Below are 27460 nucleotides of genomic sequence, written 5' to 3' on the forward strand. Positions count from 1 at the left end.
TACTGATTTGGAGTTACTGCTCTTTTTAGTTTAGTTAAAACATTTCTTTTGCATTAATACAACAAAGGGATTAGGCGCAAGTTATCACAACTTGATTATGCCGTTTCCTGATTGAATTATAAAACAATGCATGAAAAAGCAATAGTCTAGCTGTATAACCGATATACTCGGTAGTGAAGTAGACGTAAAACCACTCAAACAAACAAACAATAAAATGCACAAATATATGTATCATGTATTTTGACTTTATTCATATATGATATCTGCATTGCTTAATTATTGAATTATCTCCCTTAGATCCAAAATTGAAAAAAAAAATAAAAAAAAAAGTACTTTATAAGAACTAATATACCTTAATTTTAAATGAGTTATGTCAAGGAGACTTTGATATTTTCGAAAACTTTCAGGCCAAGTAATCTTTTCCAAGATACAAATTTCCTGAACAAAGTCACATGATTTCACAGTCATTTGGTACATAAGGGTGTATGGTGACGGCTTAATGGTAATAATCAGTAGCAAACCAACTTTTTTCAATGTAATTTTATTTTTTCCGAATATTTAAAGGCTTATAATGCCTTGTTTGACATGCGGTCATGAAGGAACCACACACCAGTGTTTTAACACTATTGTTGTGACAGCTATCCGATTATCTGTGTTTACTAAGGCACACTTACCTCACTATCATGTAACATGCCTATATAAAACTTGGTTGAATCTGGAGAGAGAATGATTTAAAAAAGAAAACTGTTTAAAATACCCATCGTCTATATAGAGAGTCTGCACTTGATTGTTGAATTATCCTTTTCCATACTTGAAATATTGTTTTTGAGCTTATGCGGTACTGAGGCATCCGTCGTCCGTCGTCCATCGGTCAACATTTTCTTTTAAACGACTTCTTCTGAAGAACTGGAGGACCTAGGGTCATGATATTTGGCCAGTAGGTACCAAGGATGGAGTGCTGTAAAGTTTCTTCATTAAAATGACCTAGACCTACTTTAAAGGTCACAGGGGTCAAATATGTTAAAAACTTCATACAACAATATCCTAAGAACCATTTGGACTAGAGTCATAATACTTGGGTATGTTATGTAGACCAGCAGTGCAAATCTTTTTCTTATTCACAGTAATGAGATCAAATGTCAACTTTAAGTGCTAGCCGGAGTCAAAGGTCAACATGGTTTAAAAGCTTTAAAATTACAATTTCAAACAACAATATCTTAAGCATTTAAGAGATGTCAAAATGTCTTTTGTTCTAGTTACCAAATTTGGTCTGAAGTTACCTATATGTCAGTTTCATGTATCAAAAGAAACAGGTGAGCGATACAGGCCCTCTGGGACTGTTGTTTAAAACTACATAAAGTGTGAGAGATTTGGAGACCAATATTAGATCCAGTGGTTTTGAAGTGAAAAAGACCTGTTTAAAATACCTATATACTTTGTAGTAGTAGTATAGTTGACACTTGATTGTAATGATCCTTGTAACTTCCCTTGAACCAGTGTAGATGGATGCCAGTCATGTCGCTGATCTCTCCTGTGTGTTGTTACCCCTTTACACTGTTTTGTAGACATGATCAATCGATTTGTTCAATGACACACCCAAAACCCAGGCAATATAATGGAACACAGTAGTACTAGATGACCAATGCTCTTCAATCTGTAGTGGAGGACTCTATAAAAATATAAACTATATTTATTTTACAACAGTTATGAAACAAGTCTTTACAACCTATATTGATCACTGTTTTTGGCCTGGGTTTTTTTGTTAGCACACAGGAAACCGGTGTACCCAGAGAAAACGCATGGGTCAGGCAGGTGACCCCATACCTTTTCACATCCGATCGGGGAGTACTCTGCTGCTGAAAGTTTTGGTGACGTCATTCCACATGGGACTTCAATTTGTGTGACGTCCAAATTGACCAGTAAAATGTACTAAATTGTTCATAGCCCTAAAAAATGATATATAGTAGTGCATGTGAAAATATAACCTTATTTAGCATAAATGATTAAACTAAAGTGTTCCACTGAATTAGTTATAATTGCAAAAAAAGAGTTCTAATTCAGAAGTTTTTTTTGACTTGCTTCCTTGTATATAAAAGTGAGCAACAAAAGTACTTTTTATACGCCCGTCAAATTTGACGGAAGTATTATGGTATGGAGTTGTCCGTCTGTCCTTCCGTCCGGCGTAAACTTTTGTTTGTCCGGCAATCTCCTACACTTTTTCAACTGATCTCTTTGAAACTTGGTATACATTGTAATCATAATATGAAGTTGTGTCTCTCTTAAAAGAATTTTGATTCAACATTTTTTCCAAAAGTTATTGCCCTTTGTTCATTTCAGTATTTGATTTTTTGTCCGGAGATCTTCTCCTACATTTTTTGACGGATTTCTTTGAAACTTAGTAGGCTAAATAATCATGATATGACGTTGTGTTTCCTTGAAAAGAATTTTGATTCAACAATATTTGCAAAAGTTATTGCCCTTTCTTTATTTCAGTATTTGATTTTTTGTCCGGAGATCTCCTCCTACGTTTTTTGACGGATTTCTTTGAACCTTAGTAGGCTAAATAATCATGATATGAAGTTGTGTCTCCCTTAAAAGAATTTTGATTCAACAATATTTGCAGAAGTTATTGCCCTTTGTTCATTTCATTATTTGATTTTTTTATCCGGAGATTTTCTCCTACATTTTTATAGCATGTCAGCTAACCACTCTTTGAATGATGCAGATTTTATTTCAATGTAAGAATGTATGTAACACTATATGGCATTCGACAGGCATATATTGTTCCGCCCCACGGTACTCTTGTTTCTGGTGTAGAGTTACATCCCTTGTTGAGGTATTCATTTAATTTTTGAATAAAATTGTTAGTATAGGATAGACAGTTTATAAGGCCCTAGTTTTGTTCCTGAAGTTAGCTCATCTACCAAAATGGCAAGTGAGTTATGTTTGTACTGATTATGAACGTTTGAAATCCCAGGTATCTACAGCAGGAGATTCCTCCTCTTCATCATCGCTGTTGCAGTGAAGTTTTTGTAGATACCTAGAGATGGATTGGCATATAAGCTCCAACCATTTGTTTGCAAGTGAAGTTTCAGGATGGACACCATCGTATAACTTAGTGTAATCATACTTTGTGAGTTTTTTGCGATTTTGACCATGTTTTCCTCGATGTTTGATTGATACCCTTATTATGTCATTGTCAAATTTGAGGGTCGAAAGATTGTGTGCTGTGTTGTGTTCAGTGATGATTGTGTTGATGGAATTTTATGTCAGTTCCAAGATTGACTTGCTGTGCCCGAGTCAATATTGGTGTTAAATGTGGTTGAATAAGGCGTCCTTTGTGCATTTGAAAGTGATATTAAGCCTGTCGCATGCTGGGGAAAAAGGGTTGTCAAGTGTGTTGTTATTTTGTGGGTCTGACATTAGGGTCAAATTTGTTAAATCTGCAGACAACTTCTGAATAACCAAGAGGCCTTAGAGGACTATGATTTTTGGTATGTAGCATTTGTGTTGAAATTTGCCCAGTATACTTCAATTGTAGCATGCTGGGAGGAAGCAGGGCAATGAATTTTGTCCAAATAAATCACCATGACTTTCAAGGTCAGATTGTTTCAATTTGCTAAAACTAACAAGGTTTATAGCTAGGGTGATAGTTTTTCCCCACAAAGTTCTATTATATGTAGAGTAATGCTATTTAGCCAATTTTAATCAATTTGATCTTGACCCTCTTTGACAGTGACAGATTAAAATAGGTCACCAATACACTTTCATGTTTTCAAATGCTCACATTTGTAATTATAGAATTATGTGAAAAGCATTTCAAGATACAGTGTATAGGAAAAAATTAAACATAACTTTCATGAAAGTGACAATTTTAATGATATATTTTAATTAATAAGATAAACTTTAGTTTACAAAAAATTTTCCATTTTAAAAAAGGAAGAAAGTCAAGAGAACACAAACACATTTAAATGCTTTTTTCCCCACTTTATTTACTAAAACCAGTATTTCTAATAAATTACAAATGAGTTTTCAGTTACATTATATTTCTTTTATACCACTAATGTTAGTATTGACACATAAATAGCTTCTGTACATTGTTTTTTAATGTGAATGCCTTCATCCATATCACCAACTGTCCCAACTATACTTAAAAAGTTTTATAATTTGTCTACAAGCTGATGTATAAACTGTTAGAAAATAAGATAATGGTACAAATAATTAATATATATATATGTCTATAAGCTTTATTTTAACATGTTTTTTTCTAGTCATTGAATTTGAACGAAATGAAAACGTACTTACAAACAGAAATATTGCTAATTCCTTTTCACATTTTTAACCTATAGATACCAACCGTGTCCAACCAAACTTATCCGGATATATTATGTCCGTTTCCTTTTTGGAGGTTTAGTTTGAGTTTGAAACTTCCGGTCAGTTTGTTGACAGGTGCCTGGAAACGAGAAGGTGAGATTTAAATGTTCGATAATTAATTGAAATGACGATATGATGTTCGGAATGTCTATATAAATAAATTAATTAATAAATATGATAATTACCAGAGTCAGAAAGAATATCATCAAGCTGAAACCACTTGTGATGACAAATAAAAACGTCAACCTTCGGCGGTTCGATCCCGACTGGGTGAACTTTGTTGACATATTTTCGGGACCAACATGGAACAATACTTTAATTACTATCGTATATCGTAGCATTTTGAGTAATGCCATGTAATTTAAACGGCAATACCTGTCATACACATAAACTAACTTCGAAAAGTATATAAATTAAAGACGGTAAGATTTCCATTGCATTTGCCTTTCTCTAAACTAATACTCAAGTAACATTGATTCATTGGTTCAGAGTTGTTTCGCCCGAATTCCCGTTCGCCCTTGATTGTTTCGCCCTAAAACAAAAATATAAGGGCGAAACATTGTTTGGTATTTTCTTTCATTTCAATTTTAGTAGTTTTAAGTCACAAATTAAGTCTTCTTAGTCTTCCATCTCATTAACTTCAATTTCACACAAAAAAAGTGTTTGTCTTGTTTTTAAGCGAGTGTGGCAAACAGCAGCTGTGAAAAGCTGACTCAGCTCTCACATACTTTACATGAAATATACCTAACACCAATGTAGAAAGTCATCAATAATTTTAGTTGATATATTTAAATATTAACTATCATATTAGCATATATAAATAAAATAAAAAATACGTTTAGGGCGAAACAACCTAGGGTGAACAGGATTTAGGGCGAACCAACCCTTAGCATGAACGGGATTTAGGGCGAAACAACCCGTTACTAATTCATTTTTAATATTGTAGATTCAACATTGTATCGCTTATTAAAAAAACCAAAGCAATTAAAATTGAAATTTTGTTAATCATAATTCACATATACAGTATGTTGCAGTAGTGTTGGCAAGTAAAGGATAGTCAGAGGTTGTTGACAACACTAGAGCTACATATACAGCTAGATTGTATGTGTAGTGCGGTGGGACCACAGGAAACTGCATGGTGTCAAGGCCAATGGAAACTCGGGCTTAGAAAAGGGTCAATGTATGTATAGCTCTAGCATTCTAAAGCTACTGATTATCCTTTAATTTCCAACACTACTGCAACGTCCACATCAATTATGACATCATGTATGACATTGCCTATTGCCATATGATTATAAATCTCAAATGTCCAGACTTAAACCCCTCTTCTTTATACTAGCTGTGATGATATCTTTTATATTTATATGGTTTGCTTATAAGGCTTGTGTTGGTTGTTTTAAACAATGAAATAGTCTGTTACAGAAGATGTGTATAAACCTGGTATATTATAAATAAAATCTTAGCAGTGAATAATAATGCTGGCTGAGCTGATGCAGGCAATTTAATACTGCTGTGTTTAAAACTTTATAACAAATATCTCAATAATAGTATATTCAGGTTACTCATTACCCCTGCCATTTCTTAATGAACTATTCCAACCTTTGAATTGGAGGAGATCAAATGTGCCTTCAGGGGTGAATGAGTTAAGTTCAAGACTAGCACTTAACCGAGATGTTTCAGCTCTAATAGTATCAATATTATAGCCTAATTGTGTGTATAAAGCCTCATACTTTGTGCATTGAAAAAAAAATGTCACTTTGATTCCTTTTTTATCCCTTTTTTTATTTAATTGAGCCATGTTCAAAATAAAGCACTTTCAGAAATGCTAAATATAAATTGAATTTATAACCCTTTACAAGTCAAAGTATTTTCCACTTGCAATTTTCTCAGTGATGCCATACAACTTTCAATTAATAAATGTACTTACTATTTTTGTGTAAAAATGTCTTGTTTAACAATGATCAAACTAGTTAATAGATTTATTTACGAGGACTGAACAAATTTAAACGGAAAAAATGCATATTTTTAACAGATTGGTTTTAGGATATTATTTAAAAACAAGGGGGACAAATCTTATATCTTTGCTGAAGTACAAATTTATACTTATGTGTGTGGTGGAAAGCAGGGGAATTAACTCTGGGGTCATTACAGGTTTGTGAAGAATTTTAAATAAGGAACTACAAACTAGAAAAAAAATTGAGACTTAAAATATTCTGTCCAATAATATATTTAATTGTTGTTTCCTATTGATCAAAATCTGTTGATCACGAGTGTATAAAGCATTTGAAATTTTATTTGAAATAATTAACCTGCAGATGCATAAAGAATATGTTGAAAATTATAGTACATTTTATTAGCTCACCTGGCCCGAAGGGCCAAGTGAGCTTATCCTATGGTGCAGCGTCCGTCGTCCGGCAACTTTTTCCTTTAAAATGCTACTTGTCCTGAATGGCTCAGAGGATTTTGACCAAATTTGGTCAGGAGCATCATTGGCCAAAGGGTTCTCAGTTTTGTATAAACGGAGGGTATAACCCCCCTGGGGGCAGAGGGGCGGGGCCAAATAGGGGGAAAATAGGTAAATCTTTAAAAATCTTCTTCTTCTCAACCAATAGAAGGATTTTGACCAAATTTGTCCTAGAGCATCTTTGGACAAAGGAGACTCAAGTTTGTATAAACGGAGGGTGTGGCCTCTTTGGGGGCAGAGGGGCGGGGCCAAATAGGGGAAGTAGAGGATTTTTTCTCTCCTACTATACAAGTGAAGGGATTTAAACCAAATGCAGTCTGAAGCTTGGTCAGGAGCATCATTGGCCAAAGGGTTCTCAGTTTTGTATAAACGGACGGTATAGCCCCCCCTCGGGGCAGAGGGGCGGGGCTAAATAAGGGGAAAAAAGGTAAATCTTTAAAAATGTTCTTCTTCTCAACCAATTGAAGGATTTTGACCAAATTTGTCCTAGAGCATCTTTGGACAAAGAAGACTCAAGTTTGTATAAACGGAGGGTGTGGCCCCTCTGGGGGCGGAGGGGCGGGGCCCAATAGGGGAAATAGAGGATTTTTTTTCTCCTGCTATACAAGTGAAGGGATTTTAACCAAATGCAGTCTGAAGCATGATTAGGGACAAAAGAATCAATTTTGTATAAACTGAGGTGTGTGGGCCTCCTTCTAAGGGCAGATGGGTGGGGCCCATTAGGGGAAATAGAGGAAAACATCAAATATCCTTCTCCTTTTGTACCGATGAAGGGATTTTGACCAAATTTGGTCTGGAGCATCATTGGCCAAAGGGTTCTCAGTTTTGTATGAACGGAGGGTATGGTCCCCCTGGGGGCAGAGGGACGGGGCCAAATAGGGGAAAATAGGTAAATCTTTAAAAATCTTCTCCTCAACCAATTGAAGGATTTTGACCAAATTTGTCCTAGAGCATCTTTGGACAAAGGAGACTCAAGTTTGTATAAACGGAGGGTGTGGGCCTTCTGGCGGCATAGGAGCGGGGCCCAATAGGGGAAATAGAGGATTTTTTTTCTCCTACTATACAAGTGAAGGGATTTAAACCAAATGCAGTCTGAAGCATGCTTAGGGAGAAAAGAATCAATTTTGTTTAAACTGAGGTGTGTGGATTCCCCTTCTTTGGGGCAGATTAGTGGGGCCCATTAGGGGAAATAGAGGAAAACATTAAAGATCCTTCTCCTTCTGTACCGTTGAAGGGATTTTAACCTAACCAAACTTGTTTTAGAGAATCTTTGGGCAAAGGGAATTGAATATTTATAAATGGAAGATGCAACTTTGTTACTTGTACTCCTTTGATAAACCTGAATGGTACTCAGCAGGTTTTAAATTGAAAAATAAAATACCAGGTGAGCTATTAAGGCCCCTGGGCCTCTTGTTTCTAAAAGGCGTGCAAAATTTATCATTTATTTGACTGCTCCGTTATCTGTTTCCCAGCTGGGAGATGATCCCTAGGTGTTTAGCTTTATCTTTATAAGACAATTTACCTTTGAATCTAACATGCACATACAATCATTGAACTATTCATGTTATACAGAAATTGTTTTATTGTGATTGGAGACTAAGCCTAAAATTATCAAAATAAATTCAACCTAGCAGAGACAGATTTATTTGCAAATGAAATCTATTGATTTCTGTCTTATACCATCGGCATATGGAAACCATATTTGAAATAAATGAAAAAATTGACACATGTTGACAATAAAAATGAAGGCAAAATTCAATAGGATCATTTATTACTATGAATGTAGGCAAAGCAATCTTTTACATTATGAGGACTGGTTTTACATTTAAAACATTTTTTAACATAGTATCAGTAATTTTGAAATTTGTATGGTTTGGCTTAATGAGCTGATACAAATTCAACTATTGAGGATAAGTTATATTGAAGAAAAACTGAGACTGCAGAGGATTTAAATTCAGTTTATATCCGAAGCCCCCACCCTCCACCTATTCCCCTGGGGAAATTAATATTTTCCTTTGAAACATGTACATTTGACTTTAACAACAGGTTCACACAATGGCACTCCAGCACAGGCGATCTGACCTATCAACAGTGGGGGACACCCCTGAACCTCCGAAACCCTCGGACATTCAGGAAGGAACGGAGGAGTACCACCTCACTAAAGAGTTCCAGGGCATCGACATCATCAGATCAGGTTAGTATCAGTGAGATCTATCCCTGGCTTAAATGTGGAATTATATTCTTGAATTTATTACAGTCATCCTCAGTAACATTGTGGGTAGACTTTGACCACACAATTAGATTACCGGTATCTTAGTCCATGCTTTGACTAAAAATGTTTCCGTGTAGTAATTATATATTTTGTACTTGATTTCATTAATTACTGTAAGTGGAATAAGATAGATTTCTCCCCATGAAAACGCCGCAAATAAAATCTAGCTCCCTTATTTTAACCTCAATTTCCTTAAAATAGTGGTAAAACTCACATATTGGTCTCCAGGATATCTGGCATGTAAATGTACATGTATTCTTTTTTAAATTCCACAGTTGAAAATTGTTATAAACCATCCCTTTCCTGCATAGTAATTGTACTTTACAATATTATATTGTATTTAAGGACCCCTGTATAACCACATTTAAAAACTGTAACTTGGCTTAAATTGGAATTTATTTTTCTGGCATATGACTATAGTTTTATTCTACAATTTCTGAACAAAACATGCCCTGCAGAAGTTTGACTGACCTTTTCAGAGTTGAAGAAGTTAAAAGTTATATATATAATTATTTTTTAATTTTTGTTACTGCAGTAAAGTAGGAAAAAATCTTTTTGTTATTTTTCAATGATTTAGCACAAAAGTTTGGATAGGTTTATTTTGTTTAGTGTCCTATCAACAACTAAGGTCATTTAAGGATGTGCCTCCATGTGTGTTGTGTATGTATGCTTGCATGTGTGTGAGCAGGAGGCATAAACACAAAAGAGTATATTATATCATTTTAACAGTGAAATTCTGACAGCAAATCACCACAGATTTTCAAGATTTAATTCATGCAAAGTGATTCATATGTGAAGAAAAAAGATTGTAGCAGACGTTCAATTCTATCATGAAAAATATTGTAATAAAGATTGAATATGAATACATAGGAATTATCACCAACTGTGTTCTGTGTTAGGAGTTCGTCAGATTGTGATTAGACCACATCAGGATTTTAACCCTGGACCTCAAGTTATGCAAAAATCACTGCTGTACATAAAGGTATGAACAAAAATCACTGCTGTACATAAAGGTATGAACAAAAATCACTGCTGTACATATAGGTATGAACAAAAAACACTGCTGTACATATAGGTATGAACAAAAATCACTGCTGTACATATAGGTATGAACACAAATCACTGCTGTACATATAGGTATGAACAAAAATGTACACACCATAGTCAGACAAAAGGTCTGAGATTTTATATAGACCTACTGAATTTTTGATAGACCAGACCTTGACTAAGAAAATTTTACCTTTATCTTTATAGTGGATGATAACATTAAATTCCGAACATGCGTGTAATAAAAATGGAGAAGGATATCTTGGAAACTTTTTGCTCACTACTATACTTATCGTTCAATGGGGACGCGCATCATAGGAAATAATTTCATGGTCTGTGAAGTTAATTCCTGTAGACCTTCAGTGATTAAGCTTGATGATTTGTCTATAGGTCTACCATTAAGTTTGAACACTGACAAATACAGTGGACTTCTTTGATGATTTACTAACAGTGTGACAGGAGTGCTCAAACTAAAATAATAGCATTGTAGGAACTCATTACATCCCATTTATCACATAATGTACTGTGTTATCCAGTGAATATACCCATGTCATATTTTTTTACCTTTTTTAACCCATGTAATATGACCTATCAGCCCTATGATTGGTTGTAAGTTTCAATTGTTTCAATTGTGACGTCACGCCAAGGACAAGTACATGACGTCACAGACTTACGCACTGGAGTTAAAATGGCGGCTTTTTACATTTCAAGGTTGCATGAAAATTTTCGTTTTATACGAATAAATGCCACAAATCTTGATTATGTGATAAAAAGGATCTTATACTCGTTTTCATTTCATATGAAATTTATGAAACTCATCACTAATGTTTCATTTTAGCTCGCCAGAGGCTCGCTAAATTGAAAAATTCTTAGACTCGTTTCATATATTTCATGAAATGGAAACTCATGTGGTATCCTATATTTACATTCTTTATAAAACTCCACGAAACAAAACATAACTACTTACACGACCATATTTTCAATATTTTCTGACAACACAAATAAACTAAACCTGAAAACATTAAAATAAAGATCTCCTTTGAATGGTTATTGTAGTTTTAGGTACATTCACAAAATCAGCATGGTATTTTTCTTGACAATGAGGGTACAAAATTTATTTGAGCAGACGTTGGTTCTATCATCTGTGACCTTTCTATATACCTTGAACATTTTTGAAGCTGTAAGTGAAGTTTTTACGAAAATGATAATGAAAAGTTATTAAGAAAACAATACTGAAAAGTGAAGATCTGATTTGGGTGACTCTTTTACTTATAATTCATTCTTTCATCTAAAGATTCAGAAACAGATGAGGTATCGGTATGTTTTGACTTCAGTATAATTTTTGATATAAGTTATAAATAAATATCTTACTTTCTAAATTACTGAAAAAATTACAGAAAATACGTTACTTAGAAAACACTACATTAGACTCTACAAAATTATTTACAACACTGTTATTTAAATAAGCAAGATACATGTGTACTTACCTATGTGATCATCAGTTACGCTTTTGAATTAGAAAAATCCATTGAACAAATGTGAGGTATGCTTCATGAAATTACTATAGTTCTTCGAACACACTTTTAAATTCCTTATTAGAGGGAAGAAAATCCTTGGACAATGGTATCCAGTGTAATTGTATGCAGATTGTTTCAAGATATACACTATGCTGTGTCCACCAGCCTTCAGAGATATGGATTGTAAATTATGTTTGTACATCTTTATGGCTTCCCCTAGTTTCCACCCCACGCTGGTACAGGGCCGTTACCTCTATGTGTACACAATCATTTAGACAGGTAAACAGTTAATATACGCGTTACACATGAGCTGTTTACAATTTGTTTCGTACCGTTGGTTGATATCAGTTTTCCCATAAGAGCTCCGAGTTTACAATTTACCTCAGTTTTTTTGAAACCGATATTATTGTTGATAATTATGTTTACCTTACAATGACGGCTTTGTCAGTGGTCTGTTAGAACCTGAGTTTACCTGTATGGTTAAATGAGAAATTGCCTTTATATACCTGTTGATGTATATTTGAACCTTTAAGAATTATATAAATGTACAATCGTTACTCGTAACTACATATAATGAGAAATATCACCTCTTGGGAAATAGTTACAAAACATTTCATAATACTGAGAACAGATATAGAGTTGAATGTGTTATAAAAAGTCTAATATGAACCCTGAATGATTTGGAAACCTCTGTAAACTGATAGAATTTCGCAGTGTGTGAATCTGTAAACCTGTCTATTGGGAACTATATATTTCATCTCTAACTAAGGTAAAGGGTACCAAAAAGTTATACTATATTATAACTCTTGTCAATCTGACTGAAATATTTGTGCAGTCTTCTTTCAAGAGAAATATTCTGTAAAAATAACATGATGCCATAATTATGTGCATTTTACAGAAATAAAAGCAGAAATAAAATGTGTGTATGTACACCCTTGGGAAAATAATAACACTTTTAACAGGATTTTTTGAGCTGTTCTTTCATATGAAATCTTCAGATCTTAGAAAATAAGAATAGTTTTGCAAATTAACTGGTTGAAAATGCTCAATTCAAGGGTCCAAAATCGGTAGTCTCCCTACTAAATAAGGAGAGTTGGCTAGTATTCTAGGGTTATTTTGCCAACTATTGTGAAGACTGTTGAGGATTAGTGTAATGAAATGATTTACAATGTTGGACCACAGAGTTATGCCCCCTGGTAAGTACAACTTGACTTTGTTTACGAATCATCCTTGAAACTCCAGGCTTTTCTCTTTTGATACACATACCTCTTTTTTTTAACCAACGGAAAAAAGACAAAATGACAAAATTGATAGCTCTTACGGATGATAAAAGTAGACTACAGTAAAACCTTGTTATACTGCCACCATTTGTCCAGAGAAATTTTGACATTATAAAGGGGTTTGGTGATAAATTGAGGGAAACGTATAAAAGGAATCCTTAAGAAAATGACAAAAAAGGACATTGAAAACTATTGGCGGTAAACGAGATGGCAAATTGAACGAGGGGCATTATATCGAGGTTTTACTTGAGTTTGATGTCATTGATGAAGATCAAAGGAATCATGTGAAAGCGTAACGATAAGATCAACAGGCTTTGATGTTGGTGTAGCTCCTCTGTAATCATCAAAGAACATACAGGTATCAGCCTTGCAATTGGTCAGGTTTTATACCTGAAATCAATCAAATGGCTTACTGCAAGTCTTTGATTTGCCATGACATATTACTCCAGTGGTTCAAAGAAGATAAAGTGTATCGGGAGCGGATCACCCTTGCATTTCGACGATGCTTAGGAAGCAACCTACCATTAATTAAGCTTGAGAACCATGTCAACCGAAGTATATAAAATTGCATAAGGGATTTTAAAGTCATGTTAAACAAAAATCTGGAGTCTGCAGTCCATATACTGAAACTGACATCACCAGTGTTACAAACATATGTAGAATAAATATAAAACCAATATTTAGAGATAAAACTTGTGCCTGATAGGTTAAATGTGATGAATCTTTTTGGCTTTATTTACAGCGGTACCTGAAGGCATTATTTACATAATGATGTCAAAGTAATTGCAATACATAAGCAGTCACACTAAAACTTAAAATTCAGACAGTCATTGTTATTCCAAACACACATCATTTTTGAAGTAAGAACTTAAAATCCTTGTATGAAACACATACCTGCTGGTTCAGGGGTAGGTTTAGTCATGCACATAAGTTTAGTGAATGGACTTAAAATTTTGAAATATTTTAGATGTTTTTACGTACAATGTCCTAGACAGTGTGTCTGATACGATTTTATAGGATGATTAATAGATCCCGCCACTTAAATGATGACCACTTACGTCCACTTATTGGTCAAGCTTCTCCAGCCTTATTGATATAATATAGGGAATCAATATTGGTTTAATATTGCAGATTGATCCCTACACCAAAAGTGTGAATAGGGAACGGCAATCTATGCCCAAGATAAATGGCTAAACATGGGTCATCCTTGTACCTAGGATTCGTCATTATAACATTGATAGCAAATGTAATTTTGATAGCCAGTATGGTATACAATAGGTTCAAACTTTAAATTGTAGCAGTTTTATCTAGATCTTTTATCTTGTTCACCTAGCTTTCACACTTGAGTATTTATAACATTTATAAAAAAGGATTTATAGAACTAGTAGTTCACCATGCTCTTGGTGAGTCCAAGTATTATATTGAATACCGTATTTGCCATAATTTACTCCCCCTCCCTTTTAAGTGCCCTTCCCCTTTTTTTCTCACTTATTAAAGGATATACATAAGTTTTCCAATTCCTAGACACTAGCCTTTCTCATGGCCCTCTCTGTTTAAATCATTCACCCATGAAGACAAATTTACACTCATCCAATTCAAAGGTTGGAATAGTTCATTATGAAATTTCAGGGTGAATGAGTTACCAAAATATATAAACACTATCAGACACTTCAGTCTCTTAATCTCATGAGTCGGTTTTCCAAAGTTTCAGGAGAAAAAAAACCCACTTTTTTTAGAATCCTCCCTGACAATGTGTCTGACATTTATGCCACTTTATTGCTACTACTACAACCTTTGTTTTCTTATCTAGATAAACCAGTTTTTCATGCACCATGGGTGCTCATTATGTAGAATAAGGTAAAAATATAGAAATATTTCACATTGATTTAAATTAGCTCAATGCAATTACAATGGAATCTGACTATATAACTGTTCAAAATTGAATCTGTCAAATAATCCTCCTGACTAGGAAAGAAAACTCATGCAGTCCTGACCTGCATTTATCAAATTCTTTTTCTTACAAAACATTGGATACCAAAATAAACTCTGACATGTTTTCTGACCTGATTAATATTGAAAATTAACAAAAAAAACTGTTTTTTTATCCAAACGATATTTCTTATTTTTCACATGTATATATATTGATGTTATAAGAACTGATGATATGTTCTTTCTATTAAATCAATTTTCATAAATTTTCCCATAAATAAGTTTGCAGGTTGATAATAAGTCTATAATTAGTAAAATTTCCTAAAAACTAGTAATTAAACAATGCAATCAATCATATAGAATTTTCTTGAAAGATCAATTGTAAAAACAAATTCAGTACCACATTTTAATAATGTAAATGTTTAAGTATACCATTAATACAAAGATAATATGGCTAGTGTGTATACCTACAATATATAATGTGTATTAAAAAGAGAACAGAATCCTAATATTGCCACCCAATGGGACAATCTATATGATATGCTATTAAAATTAATAAGTTATTTACTACTTAGGTAAAATGAACTTACCTGTACACATACATGGTGCCTTACTTCTGTGTAATTGTTATCAGGTGTGTACTGATCCGATCTCAGGTGAGAACAGTCTCGTTCGTTGTAAAAACTTGAAAAATATTTCTACACAAAGTCATTGGAGAAAAAAATATGAAACTATAGAAACTTTTGAGTGGTGATCAAGATTAAACTTCCCCTAGGAGAGAGTTGATGGCTAGCACTAACCTATACTCCGGGGTTCTCTACACAGGTAGGCAGGGTAAAGTAAACATCAAACATGCTACCTTCAAATAGGTTTAAATGTCGTGTATGACAAACCCCATACAATCATCAAATGAAAAAGCTCAGATCCTATTTCTTAAACAGTAACGGAAAATCAGGCCAACTAACTTAAATTGGTTGATTCTTAATATTTTAAAATGTAGATGAGAAAGTTGATATCACAATTGGAATTGGAATAGTTGAATATTGAATCGGTGTGAATGTCTAATCAGTGTGATTATTTAATCAGAGATAATATTGAATTGATGTGAATATTGCAATCAACAGATTATTGAAACTGGTGAATAATTGGACCAGTCAATATTGGCACCTTTGAATAATGGAATAATGAACTTTTGGAGAAAAATGAAAATCAATGGATATTTATCACCAATGAATTTGAATCAGTAAAAATAAGGACAAGTGAATTTTGAAACCTCCAAAACAAATTTCCACTTGTTCGTATTTGTAGTAATACAATAAGAGACTTAAAACGGTTAACTATTTTGCATGGCCTCAACTATTAAAGGAAACCTAGGAGAGACAATGTATCGGGCTATTCATGTACAAGGTGTAATTTAGTGTTCTTGTCCCCGGGATTTGAAAGGAAAATAAAATACCTAGGTAAGACTTTAATGTTACGAATATGTTTTGGTGAATGTCATTGCCATGGGCTCTCAGAGCCTTGTTAGCTTCACTGCTTATTATTCAAGTTTTCAAAATAAGATTTTGTTTTCATCATGTACATTAATTTTTATTCACAAGTGTTTTGAACCCTTTAAAGATATAGGTAAGTAGGATATATTGTTCATTTCATATAAAAAAAATGAAGAAAAATTAAGAAAATGAACAGATATATAAACAAATTTTACAACAGCTGTGCTAACAAGACTTAAAAACAGGATGCCGGTTGTCAAAATCTCCTCTGCAAATTTAAAGAGGAATTAAGATAATTGCTCCCCTTATAAAATAACTTTTCTATTGAGATTGTCAGGTGGAAGCTTTCAGAGACAGTACACGATAAAGAGGATTACGATCTGTTGGAAGGAAAGTTGTAAGATAAATAGCCCTGAAGGTTTGAAAGTAAAAGGGACTACCGTAAGCCGTAACAGTTTTGCTAAAGAGACAAAAGGTTTAAGGTAGCAGAGAAAAAGTGGCTTGATTATCAAATGTCTGGATTCAGTGTTCAAATTGTACAGAAGACCAATAATACACATTCACTCTAAAAAATACTGTAGGTCAATGGGAATCATTTACATCATAGATCAAGGTGTCAATGATGTTACTTTCTATGATGTATTTCGTTCATTTATATGGTAGTGAGGGTAAAAGCGTTTGGTAAAATTACTTTTTTTAAATTAATTACTTAAATACACTGGATTATAAATGACATCTGAGCCTTAATGATCGCTGTGTTAACGATGTTCAACTGTAAATTTTAACGGAAAGCTTTTCAGTGTTATAATTGCACCCTCAAAAAAAGTTTATTTTTTATTTATTTTCAAACCTGCAATTTTTTTTTCTCAGGTAAATTGACAGTGTAAGTTATTAAATATGTATTTATAGAAACATGGAACAGCTTTTTAAAATTCAACTATCAAAATTTTGTAACATTTACTACCATTAGTACTGTTGATATATTTTCTTTAACAAACTTCTGCCAAATCTTTGCATTTGTACAGAAACCTAGCTAGTACACTTCAGAATTGGAATGAAAATTTACAAAGTCATGATCAAATAAAAAAAAGTACCTACATCAAAATTCAATGATATCTACTTCAGATATTTGATCGGTTTTTGAAAGTGAACGACTACTTGTATCTGGGTATCGTATCTCAGGACCAAACTACGACCCTCATCAATTTACAATTTTCTGGGCGTGATTGATCAGGACCGCCGAAAATCAATGGAAGCATTCTATCGGGATTTTTTTTTATCTCACAATTATAAACCTGTATACGAAGTTAAAGGTAGCTCAGTGTTATTGAACAGTGAGTGGGAATTGTTCATTCGCCAGTGACTGACAGGGTCTGTTGTTTGCGTACAGCAAAGACGCCATTGAACCGTGCTGTATATTATTTCTACATAGAAACTGGGAAGGTGTTTATACTAGACGTCTGACATTTAAATTTAAAGTGTAATTGGAAAGATATCTAGGGCCATAACCGCCATTAGTATTTTCACGTAATATTACTTGTCAAGGATATTTGTGTGACATCACAGGGCATTAATTCTATGTACTTGATGTCTCTGAATTCATGGACTTAAAATTTCTAATGAAACATTTGTGTGAAGGTTTTCAAGAAATGTGAGAGAATTTTACAAACATTTTCATTAAGAGGAAACAGTGTCCTGTGATTATCGGATATTATCAAGACGTCAACAATTGAGTGATTTAAATTTCCTCAAATGTTAGCTGGAAGATGGTGTTTATTGTCCTTTAAGTGACTCATATGCTTTTAAAGATTTTAAATTAAGATTTTGCTGGAGGGTATAATCTTTGGTAACTTTTATTTAACAATTTTTATACAGAAATTCAGCGAGGAAAACATTACTTCCATATATGGTTATGACTAATCAACATCTTCACAGACAATTAGCTCGCTCAGCATGATTTTTAGGAATCACTTCCCCTGTGTGTGGTAGGATCAGACTCATCAATGGATATTATTTTATCTTAATGCTATTAACTCAAGGACGTTTGAGGTACCATTCTCGACTACCTGTACTGACGAAGTGAATAACGATTTTGGAGATTTATTCAGGGATTCACGGCTAGGATACCAGTAAATCAATGATTCTAATGTCTTTTTTATCCTACGTCTTCAATAATATTATCCTCTGAATTAGATGTACCGTTGTCATAGCAGCAGGTCAACATCCTTACATAATGGTATCACCATATGAGTATTGAAGTATCAGAATTCACCGTGATGAAGTAATCTTCAAATAGCAAAACTTTACACAGCGAGATATTTTTTTTCGTCGTTATCACAGATCACTCAGATAGATTGTGGCTTTGTTCTAGACCTATTTCAGACTTTGATTATTAATATTTGGATAAAAGATTACAGATTAAGATGAATAAATTACGTCGTAATGGAGAATGTTTTCACGTGCCATTATGGGATCTAGAGGACAGATATGGCTACCTGTTACCATGGTTCCTCAAGCTAATCGGCTGTAAGTTTTATCTGTTATACGGTTGTCACATCATCGTTAGGACATTTGGTTGCTATGCCAACACAGCTACAATTTCATTTAGATACATTGTACTAGCAATCTATGGTTCCTAACAGAACACTTGAAAAAGGGACTCCTGTAAAATATATAATATGCTATGACTGACCTTGAAGAAATAAATAAAAATATCAATGACACATGTTGAACATGAATAACAAATTCCTGGGTAGTGTGTCTGATATGTAACTTATATATTTCTATGTATATATTCAGACAAACTGCACTTAACCCGATTGTTACATTATAAAGAACAAAATGTTGTTGCCGAAAATCAACCTAGAAATACTTGTCTGAATTTATCAAAAATGACCTCTATTTAATTAAACACTCTGATAATATAACTTTCCTAAGTGTATAGTAAAGAACTTACAAGTATAATAACATGTATACACGGTATACTGGAGATTTGTTTTGTATTCCAGATACACCCGAGACATTACTGCCAGAACTCTCCATAACTCCGGACATTTCCATTATATGTGAGAAATGCAAGGAACACATTGACCTACCCTCTCTGAGGGATCATAGGATCTACCACGAGAACCTGTCAATCCTTAAATACAATGGCAGTGCCAAGCCGACGACCACTGATGCCTTGCTGCGACGTAGAAACGCAATTTTACGAAAACTAAAATCATCAGCAACTGCAGATAAGCCGCTGGAGCCAAAATCTATACAAAGAGTAAATGATGCTTATGAATATCTTAAGTCAGAAATTGACGGAACTTTTGGAGAATTTCGACACATCGATGAAGACGTGAGTACGGGGGTTAAGGGTGTGGCCTTAAATTGTAGTCCTGGTTGCGTGACATCCGTTGGCATCTGCTCCACTAGAAATGAACGATGGAAGAGCTACATGGAGGATGCACATGTGTATCAAGACTTTTTCGGAGAGGATCGTAACAAATGTTATCTGGCGTTATTTGACGGCCACCATGGGCGCTTTGCGGCAGAAATCGCAGCTGCGGAACTCCACCATCTTCTGCTGTACGAAATGGCAAAGTTTGACCCTAGGACAAAGTGTTTGCCGCATAATATTGGCGAAAACCAAGAAATGTTTCAGTATCAGTTTGAACGTCCGAGCACAAAGGAGAGTGAGCGAGGCATTCTTCACGATGAAAGTGTCAATATCGTACAACAAATCATCAAATTGTGCGAGGACAAATATGATGAAATAATCAAAGAAAAGGCATTGTCATTAGATGTAAAGGAGAAAGCACACAGCGAGGAAACTCCGAAGTCAGATGATGAAAAGAATTCAGACAAAAACATCACTGAAAAAACACCGCGTAAGAAAAAGAAAGAAAAGTCTGTATTTACAATAAAAATGGAGAATGCCCTAAAGAAATCCTACTATCTTATAGATATCTTGTTGTCCTATGGGAAAGATGAATGTTCCCGCGTGCGCTGGAGTGGAAGTTCCGCAGTGACTCTAGTCATCCACAATACTGACAATTCCAACATCATCGACCGACCCATCTCAACAGTACCGGAGGTGGAAGAGGAGGTAAACAGTGAAGACAGAGCAGAGGAAACGGAAAAAGAGGACCCCAAGGAGGAGAGTGGAGGATTGGAACCACCCAGGGAACTTGGGATGATCTACCTGGCTAATGCAGGTAACTTTCTCCCCTTATTTCAGAGTACATGTATTGTGTAATTACCTGGGTGATATACATGTGTTACTATCATAACATATATTTTCACAGTACTACAGACATAGGACTTTTCAGTGTTAAATGAATATTCAAATGTTCTCCAAAAAATGTAAAGTGGTTTGGCACACCTTTTTATAATGAGAGTTGAATTAATTAATTACTAAATAGATATATATAAGATGGAGCATCAACATCTAGATTCCTCGTTTTATTTATGGTTTACATGTTTCGGCTAGCTAGACTATATAAATGAGAAACAATTTAGCCTAGCTAGCCGAAAACACATAATCTAGATGTTCAGATGCTCCATCTTTTATATATTTTGTATTCACCTACCGTGATGGATTCTACTGAATATGTTTGGTATCCATCTCTGATTCCTATATCCACCAACTTTCGACCATCAACAACCAGGAGGTTGGTTCTCCTCCACTCCAGGAGTCCTAGTTATACTAAATGAGCTACTGCTGTAGTCTTATTTTAGCACTTTTTGTGCTTTAAATATTGCACTAAAATATGGTTGTGCTGATTAAGGTTCCTCTACATTGTTTTGTATTTCATATTTGGCAGATGCACCTATTCATCAATGCGCTAATCTGTTAAAATTTGATAATGTGCTAAAATTCAAGTACACTAAAAATATGTAGGTTTACAGTAATTTGGAGGGAGGGGGATTCAACAGGAACTAGGCTCTGTGGCTGTAATATAGCTTTAAATACAACAAATATAACATATATAATGTGGGTCACAGAAATCCTGGTGGTGGGGGGCTCAATATCAGTAATATGTATACATACAACTTCTCGTTATATACAAGAAGAACTTATATGATCCAGCACTGTTGTCTGTATTTCTGTTTTACATAAGGAAATAATTATAACCACTTTAATTCATATTTGTTCTTTGAAATTGAAATAAAATGCCCTTCAGTTTTATTTTTGACTGCTGGGCAGAATACCAAAATGTATATATTTTTTATTCTTTTTATCTACAAATTTTTAGTCGTATGAGTAAAAGATATCTCTGTAATTACTATTGCCATGTCTATATAACAGGTTACTAACTCTATGCCTATCTTTCCCAGGAAATGTGCGAGCAGTGTTGGTGAGAGGAAACAAACCCTACACCCTCACAAAGGACCACTCACCTAACAACCCAAAGGAGAATGAGCGTATCCTCAAAGCGGGTAAGGCAAGGAATTAAATATTCAAAGGGTCGGACGGCCATTTTGGCTGCTGAGAAACCTTTAATTTTTTCAGAACTGCACATCCAAGTTAGCCACCATGATGGCTCTCTGATTGGTGGAAATTTTAAGATCTTGACCGATTTCTTTTAAAGGTTTATAGGTGTATTATGCCATTACAGCCAATAAAGTGACTTCTTTAAGCATTAATTACGATTTTCCATGGCCTCTGATTCGTTGAAATTTAGATTTTTACAGATTTATTTTAAATTTGGTGTATTATGCCATTTGAAACAATAGAGTGACTTCTGTTAACTGGAGGAGTTGTTTTAGGGTTTCTGTTACAAATAATTACAGAAGATAATTTTTCGTGAATTAAACATAATTCCACTTGGAGTTAATATTGGTTTGAACCCTATAAAGTGAAATTATAGTCCTTGTAATTGCACTTATAGATTTTAAACAAAAATTAAAAATAACACATATTTTGCGTGAGTTGAAAAAAATCCTGGTTGTAAGTAAGTAGCAGTCTCAGCTTTCCACAGACTCTTGCTCTCGAGACTTGCTACTCGAAAATCTGATCTGATTCTAATATTTTTGTGACCAACAGAGGTCGATAAACCAAAATGACGACTCCCATAAAATATTATTGTCTTTCCGTATCATGTTAGTAATACAATAAGCTAGGACACAGTGACATCTTTCAGTATAGCAAATTGTAGCTTTTTCAGTTGAAAACACTAACTTTCTTTTCGGTAGACAGGTATATATGTACTAGCATCCAGATTTTGTGATTATGTCTCTATCAGCCAATGATATGCGAATGATTTTTCATTTAGACTCGATATTAAAACGCAAAAGAAAACAAAATCTGGCCAGACTCTCAAATAGCAATTATATATATAGTAGAACGAGAGTTATTAGGAAATTATTGATATGGAAAGGACAAAAAAAAGAATATATGTGTAATTTCAGTTTCCCTACTCAGACCCTAGATTTGTTTTCCTTATTATGATCCTAAAGTTTCTATTGGCATTTAGTGATAAGCACTGTTAAAGTCAGAACTCCTGCTCTATATTACATAGTAAAAATATTTTCAAAGGAAAAAAATGTCTTTCCTACCAACCCTAATTTTTTCAAGCAGAAACAGGAAACATGCCTATTTTTTTTGGCCTAATAAATGTACCTGAAAAAGACTTCCGGTAGCCTGAACAACTAGTAACTGTGCTCTACAACCTTACCAGTAAGTACTCTCAATCCAGAAAACTTATAACTCTTTTACTCAAGATACTTTAATAAAAAGGATTTCCACAATAAAATTTTCTACATATATCAGCTAAGAAAAATAATGTAAGATTGAATTTTTTACCACCAGGGGGAGACATAAGTGAGAGCACCAAGGAAATGAGGGTCAATGGAGTGCTGGCTGCCACTAGGGGGTTCGGTAACCATGGAGACGTCAAACTGAAGCGGTGTGTGTTGGTGGATCCACACACGATTACAGTTCCCGTGGATCAGTACGCTCAGTTCCTCATCCTGGCCTCGCACGGCGTGTGGGAGGTGTTTACGGAACAGGAGGCCGCCTCGCTACTCTTAAAGGTGAAGGTCAATGTGGAGGCAGATGAACACTAAGGTCAAGAACTGGCCCTATTTTCATGAATGTATCCTATAATACGATTATAACTCTTTAACTTAAAAAAATCCCTAATGGATTAATATTTTTTTGTCATAAGAAAAGGTTACTTAACTAAAGGGACCTCTGTGGCCAAGTGGTTAAGGCATCTGATATTCTGCTACCACTAGCCCTCCACCACTGGGTCGCAGGTTCGAGACCAGAGAAGTTCATGGAGCAGTCGCCAGGTACTGGCCGTAGGTCGGTGGTTTTTCTCCAGGAACTTTGACTTTCCTCCACAACCAAAACATGGCACATCCTTAAATTACCATAGCTGTAATAGGAAGTAAAACTCAAAACAAACTGAAGTTAAGGGAAGTTTCTTTGACTCAAAATTTGTCCAATTCCAAGTGATGATTTCCAATAGAAAATATGTTAAAGGAATTTCCTGATTTTTAAAACTCCAGGGGACTGGAAAAAGTTATTATTAAATAGTCACTGTTTTAAGTAGCTGCGTGAACCGTAGCTTCTAGGCCTGATTTTTTATTTTATTTTTATTTTATTGTTATCGGACCATAGAGCTACGGTATTCATAGTGTAAAAAATTTGCGATTTTAGCGACTTCGACTGAGGTCAGGTAACAAGTCAACATACCGTAGCTCTATGGTCCGATAACAATAAAAAATAAAATTGAGCCTAGAAGCTACGGTTCCCACAGCAATGTTTTAAGATGCTGAAAATAAGCCTGTTCTGTCTATCGAAATTGTAAGCAAGACATGATGCTCCTTTTCCACAAGTGATTGTGATTCCAAAAGGAAAACATCAAAACAAAGTTCTGGAGACAAACTCACAAGCTGTTATACCCACAAATGTATCTGTATAGTGTTAAAAACATTTTTATTTTATCTTTAAAAAAAAAAATATGAAAAGAATCATCTATATATTCAAACTGTCTTAAAATGGAATCACTGTTTTCTGTTATGCACTGTACTTTCGTATACTCTATCAAGATAAATTGTGTATTTGAAAGATTATTAAAAATATATAGAGATTGTAAATTCATTATTTGTTTTGGAGCATTTACGATTTATTGAATTTTTTGTCTTTTCAGTTGTTGCCTAGCAACTTTATCCCAGCCCCGAGCACGGCCAGTTCTACCATCAAACAGTTGTTGAAGCCCAGCGCATCTTCAATTCAAGGAGGGACAGATCCTGGTCAGAGGCAGGTCTCCTTCTCGCAGATAGACAGACATTCCACCCCTTCCCAGGGGTCAAAAGAGGAGGAACTGGAGCTGGAACCCCAAGTTGAAATGGAGGTCAAGGTCGAACCCCAGACCCCATTTGAGGATGAACCACAAATTATAGCTCCAAAACGAGAAAAATTGAAAAGTGCTGGATCCATTATTTCAGAAAAATCAGAAAACTCAGGCAAGACACAAAAATCGGAGAAAAAATCTGAAAGGTCTTCAAGATCCATGTCTGCAAAATCTGTGAGGTCTGTGAAATCTGATAAAAATGGGAAGAGTAGGCTGGTCTATTATGACGACGACATGTTGCCAGAGATCGGAAGTCATGTGAGGCATTCAGACGATGAGGATTCTGGAAATGACGCAGATATTGAAACTGTCACAGACATTTTATCTATCCCAGCATTCTCCAGATTGTCAAGTTATGGTCGAACCATGAGCAGGGAACACATTCAAAGGGAATTTGCCAAAACAATGGCAGAACATTTGATACAGGCAGCTCTGCTGGCTGGGGCCAAAGACAATATCACTGTCACAGTTGTGTTGCTGGCAGGATGTGGATTGTAAAGGGACATAACTCTGATATCATATTGGTTACACTATCAGTTATCTGATACAAATGTACAAGGCCTTAGTACATGGTCTAACAGTCAATAGAACAGTTTGTATGTACTAATAAAAGTCCAAGGTGTCATCAAATAATCTGTGACTCATGGTAGAGGATGGCCTTAACTCATTTACCCCTGAAATTTCATAATGAACTATACAAACCTTTGAATTCGAAGAGTTCAAATGTGTCTTCAGGGGTGAATGAGTTAATACAGGACAACAAATTAGCATTTGCTGGCATTTCTACTTAACTGCAATAGATATGAGTGGGCTTATTACCAGGCATGGGCTTATTGATGGTTAAATATAGCAAGTAAAATAGTTTTATTCCCGAAATCGACATTTTATCGTGCAGGAAGAGCTTAATTTAGAGATGATTCTATCGTACTACTGTCAAATATTAAAAAAATAAAAAATGGAAGGTATTAATACCAAGCATGGTAGTTAACTCATTCACCCCTGAAGACACATTTGAACTCTTCCAATTCAAAGGTTGGAATAGTTCATTATGAAATTTCAGGGCTGAATGAGTTAATCAAGAATAAGATGCAAGGGTCGTTTTGGATTGTCTAACCTCCATGTTTGAGAGTATGACCAGATTGGTCAACAATTTTAACCTTTAACTCAGGTGCTGATCGGTGAGCCAATTTCCTACCATCCAGAACTCCCCTTTGTGGTCGAGAGCTGTAAATGAAAACATATGTCAGACATACATTGGTTTTGATGACTATAAAACATGTAAAATCTTATGAATGTCTGATTCAAATTATCACCAACCAATTTCAAGTGCAAATTTTACAGCTACCAAGTGCCACTTATTGGTACATTTTTCTTACATTAAACTGTAACTTGCTGTAGTGACAATCATGAATTTAATTCTGATTAAGGTAGACTTAAAAATAATAATGATGATACACTATGCTGATTGGGGTAGGGGGATGAGGAAGGTGTGTCTGTTTGGGGAGGGGCGGGCGGGGGAGGGTAAAGGGAGAGAATGACTCAGTTGTTGCAAATTCATAAGGTTGATATAATTCTATACATTTAAAATGGTGAAATTTTACATGTGCCTTAACTTTAAATGTTGAATAGATATCTATATTTAGGTATATGTGTATACATCGAAGAGCAAGTCTAAGTGACATTTCTGATTTGATCTGATGTCAGAATCCACACAGGAACTGAGTAGTTACTTTACTGTCATCAGAATCGTGGTTTGAAACCATTTTCCTGGTTTGATTGCTTTAAATTAATGCATTTCACTTAAGAATCCCCTGCAGGTTGTCTAATCCTGGTAGAAATCTGGCTGCAGAGTCACAATGGTATTTTATGTTAGGTACATGAATTATGTGTATGCACTTCATATACATATATATTGCTATGGGATTATTATACATAACTTAAGATCACAATAGTCTTATAATGTACACATAGTTATTAAATTGCATTTTAGAACATTTTTGTATTTGAACAAATAAGTGCATTGATGAATTGGCACGCCCACAATACATGTAACAGAAAACAATACACAGACTTTGTTTTGTACAATTATAATTTAGCACACTCTGTATATAGTGTGAAAAAAGTGTTAAAATAATATTGCCACTAAAATAAGATCAACACTAAATAAAATAAGGTTACCAATAAAATAATATGACAACTAAAATATGATTACCACTAAAATAAAATAAAGTTACCAATAAAGTAATATGACCACTAAAATAAGATCATCACTAAAATAAAATAAGGTTACCAATTAAATAATATGATCACTTAAATAAGATTACCACTAAAATAAGATCTTCACTAAAATAAAATAAGGTTACCAATTAAATAATATGACCACTAAAATAAGATTACCACTAAAATAAAATAAGGTTACCAATTAAATAATATGACCACTTAAATAAGATTACCACTAAAATAAGATCATCACTAAAATAAAATAAGATTACCAATTAAATAATATGACCACTAAAATAAAATACCACTAAAATAGAATTACGACTAAAATATGTACATTTACAGTATTCCGTCTTTGCGTATTGCAGAGTTATCTCCTCTTGTGAGCAGGTATTGATTGTTACGTCATTGGTTTGTGTGAGAAAATTACATTGTTTTCTCAAAAATTGATGACATTACTCTCAAAAACAAATTAAGTAACAATCAATACCTGCTCACAAGTGCAGATAACTC

At 34.4% G+C, this 27460-nt stretch overlaps 1 protein-coding gene across 2 annotated transcripts; it reads left to right on the top strand.

Annotated features, from left to right (window-relative positions):
* The first annotated feature begins 4413 nt into the window (after positions 1-4413).
* Positions 4414-25242, top strand: LOC110450759 (protein phosphatase 2C-like domain-containing protein 1). 2 transcript variants are annotated; one of them, XM_021498455.1, is made up of 6 exons: positions 4414-4467; positions 8885-9032; positions 19385-20578; positions 21702-21803; positions 23176-23399; positions 24524-25242. In XM_021498455.1, exons 2-6 carry the CDS (start codon positions 8894-8896, stop codon positions 25223-25225), a joined length of 2361 nt encoding a protein of 786 aa, XP_021354130.1. In that variant the 5' UTR covers positions 4414-4467; positions 8885-8893; the 3' UTR covers positions 25226-25242. The 2 variants fall into 2 exon arrangements, with proteins under 2 accessions (XP_021354130.1, XP_021354131.1); XM_021498456.1 differs by lacking the exons at positions 4414-4467; positions 8885-9032 and adding an exon at positions 17572-18902.
* Positions 25243-27460: the final 2218 nt, after the last annotated feature.

This window comes from Mizuhopecten yessoensis, unplaced genomic scaffold (assembly GCF_002113885.1).
Source record: "Mizuhopecten yessoensis strain PY_sf001 unplaced genomic scaffold, ASM211388v2 scaffold5503, whole genome shotgun sequence".
NCBI classification, from domain to species: domain Eukaryota; kingdom Metazoa; phylum Mollusca; class Bivalvia; order Pectinida; family Pectinidae; genus Mizuhopecten; species Mizuhopecten yessoensis.

Excerpts from the sequence above, each read along its gene's own strand:
- LOC110450759 (XM_021498455.1), top strand. The coding sequence starts at position 8,894 with ATGGCACTCCAGCACAGGCGATCTGACCTATCAACAGTGGGGGACACC. Across the intron at positions 9,033-19,384 it reads CATCGACATCATCAGATCAG|ATACACCCGAGACATTACTG; the intron begins GTTAGTATCAGT and ends TTTGTATTCCAG. Across the intron at positions 23,400-24,523 it reads CCGCCTCGCTACTCTTAAAG|TTGTTGCCTAGCAACTTTAT; the intron begins GTGAAGGTCAAT and ends TTGTCTTTTCAG.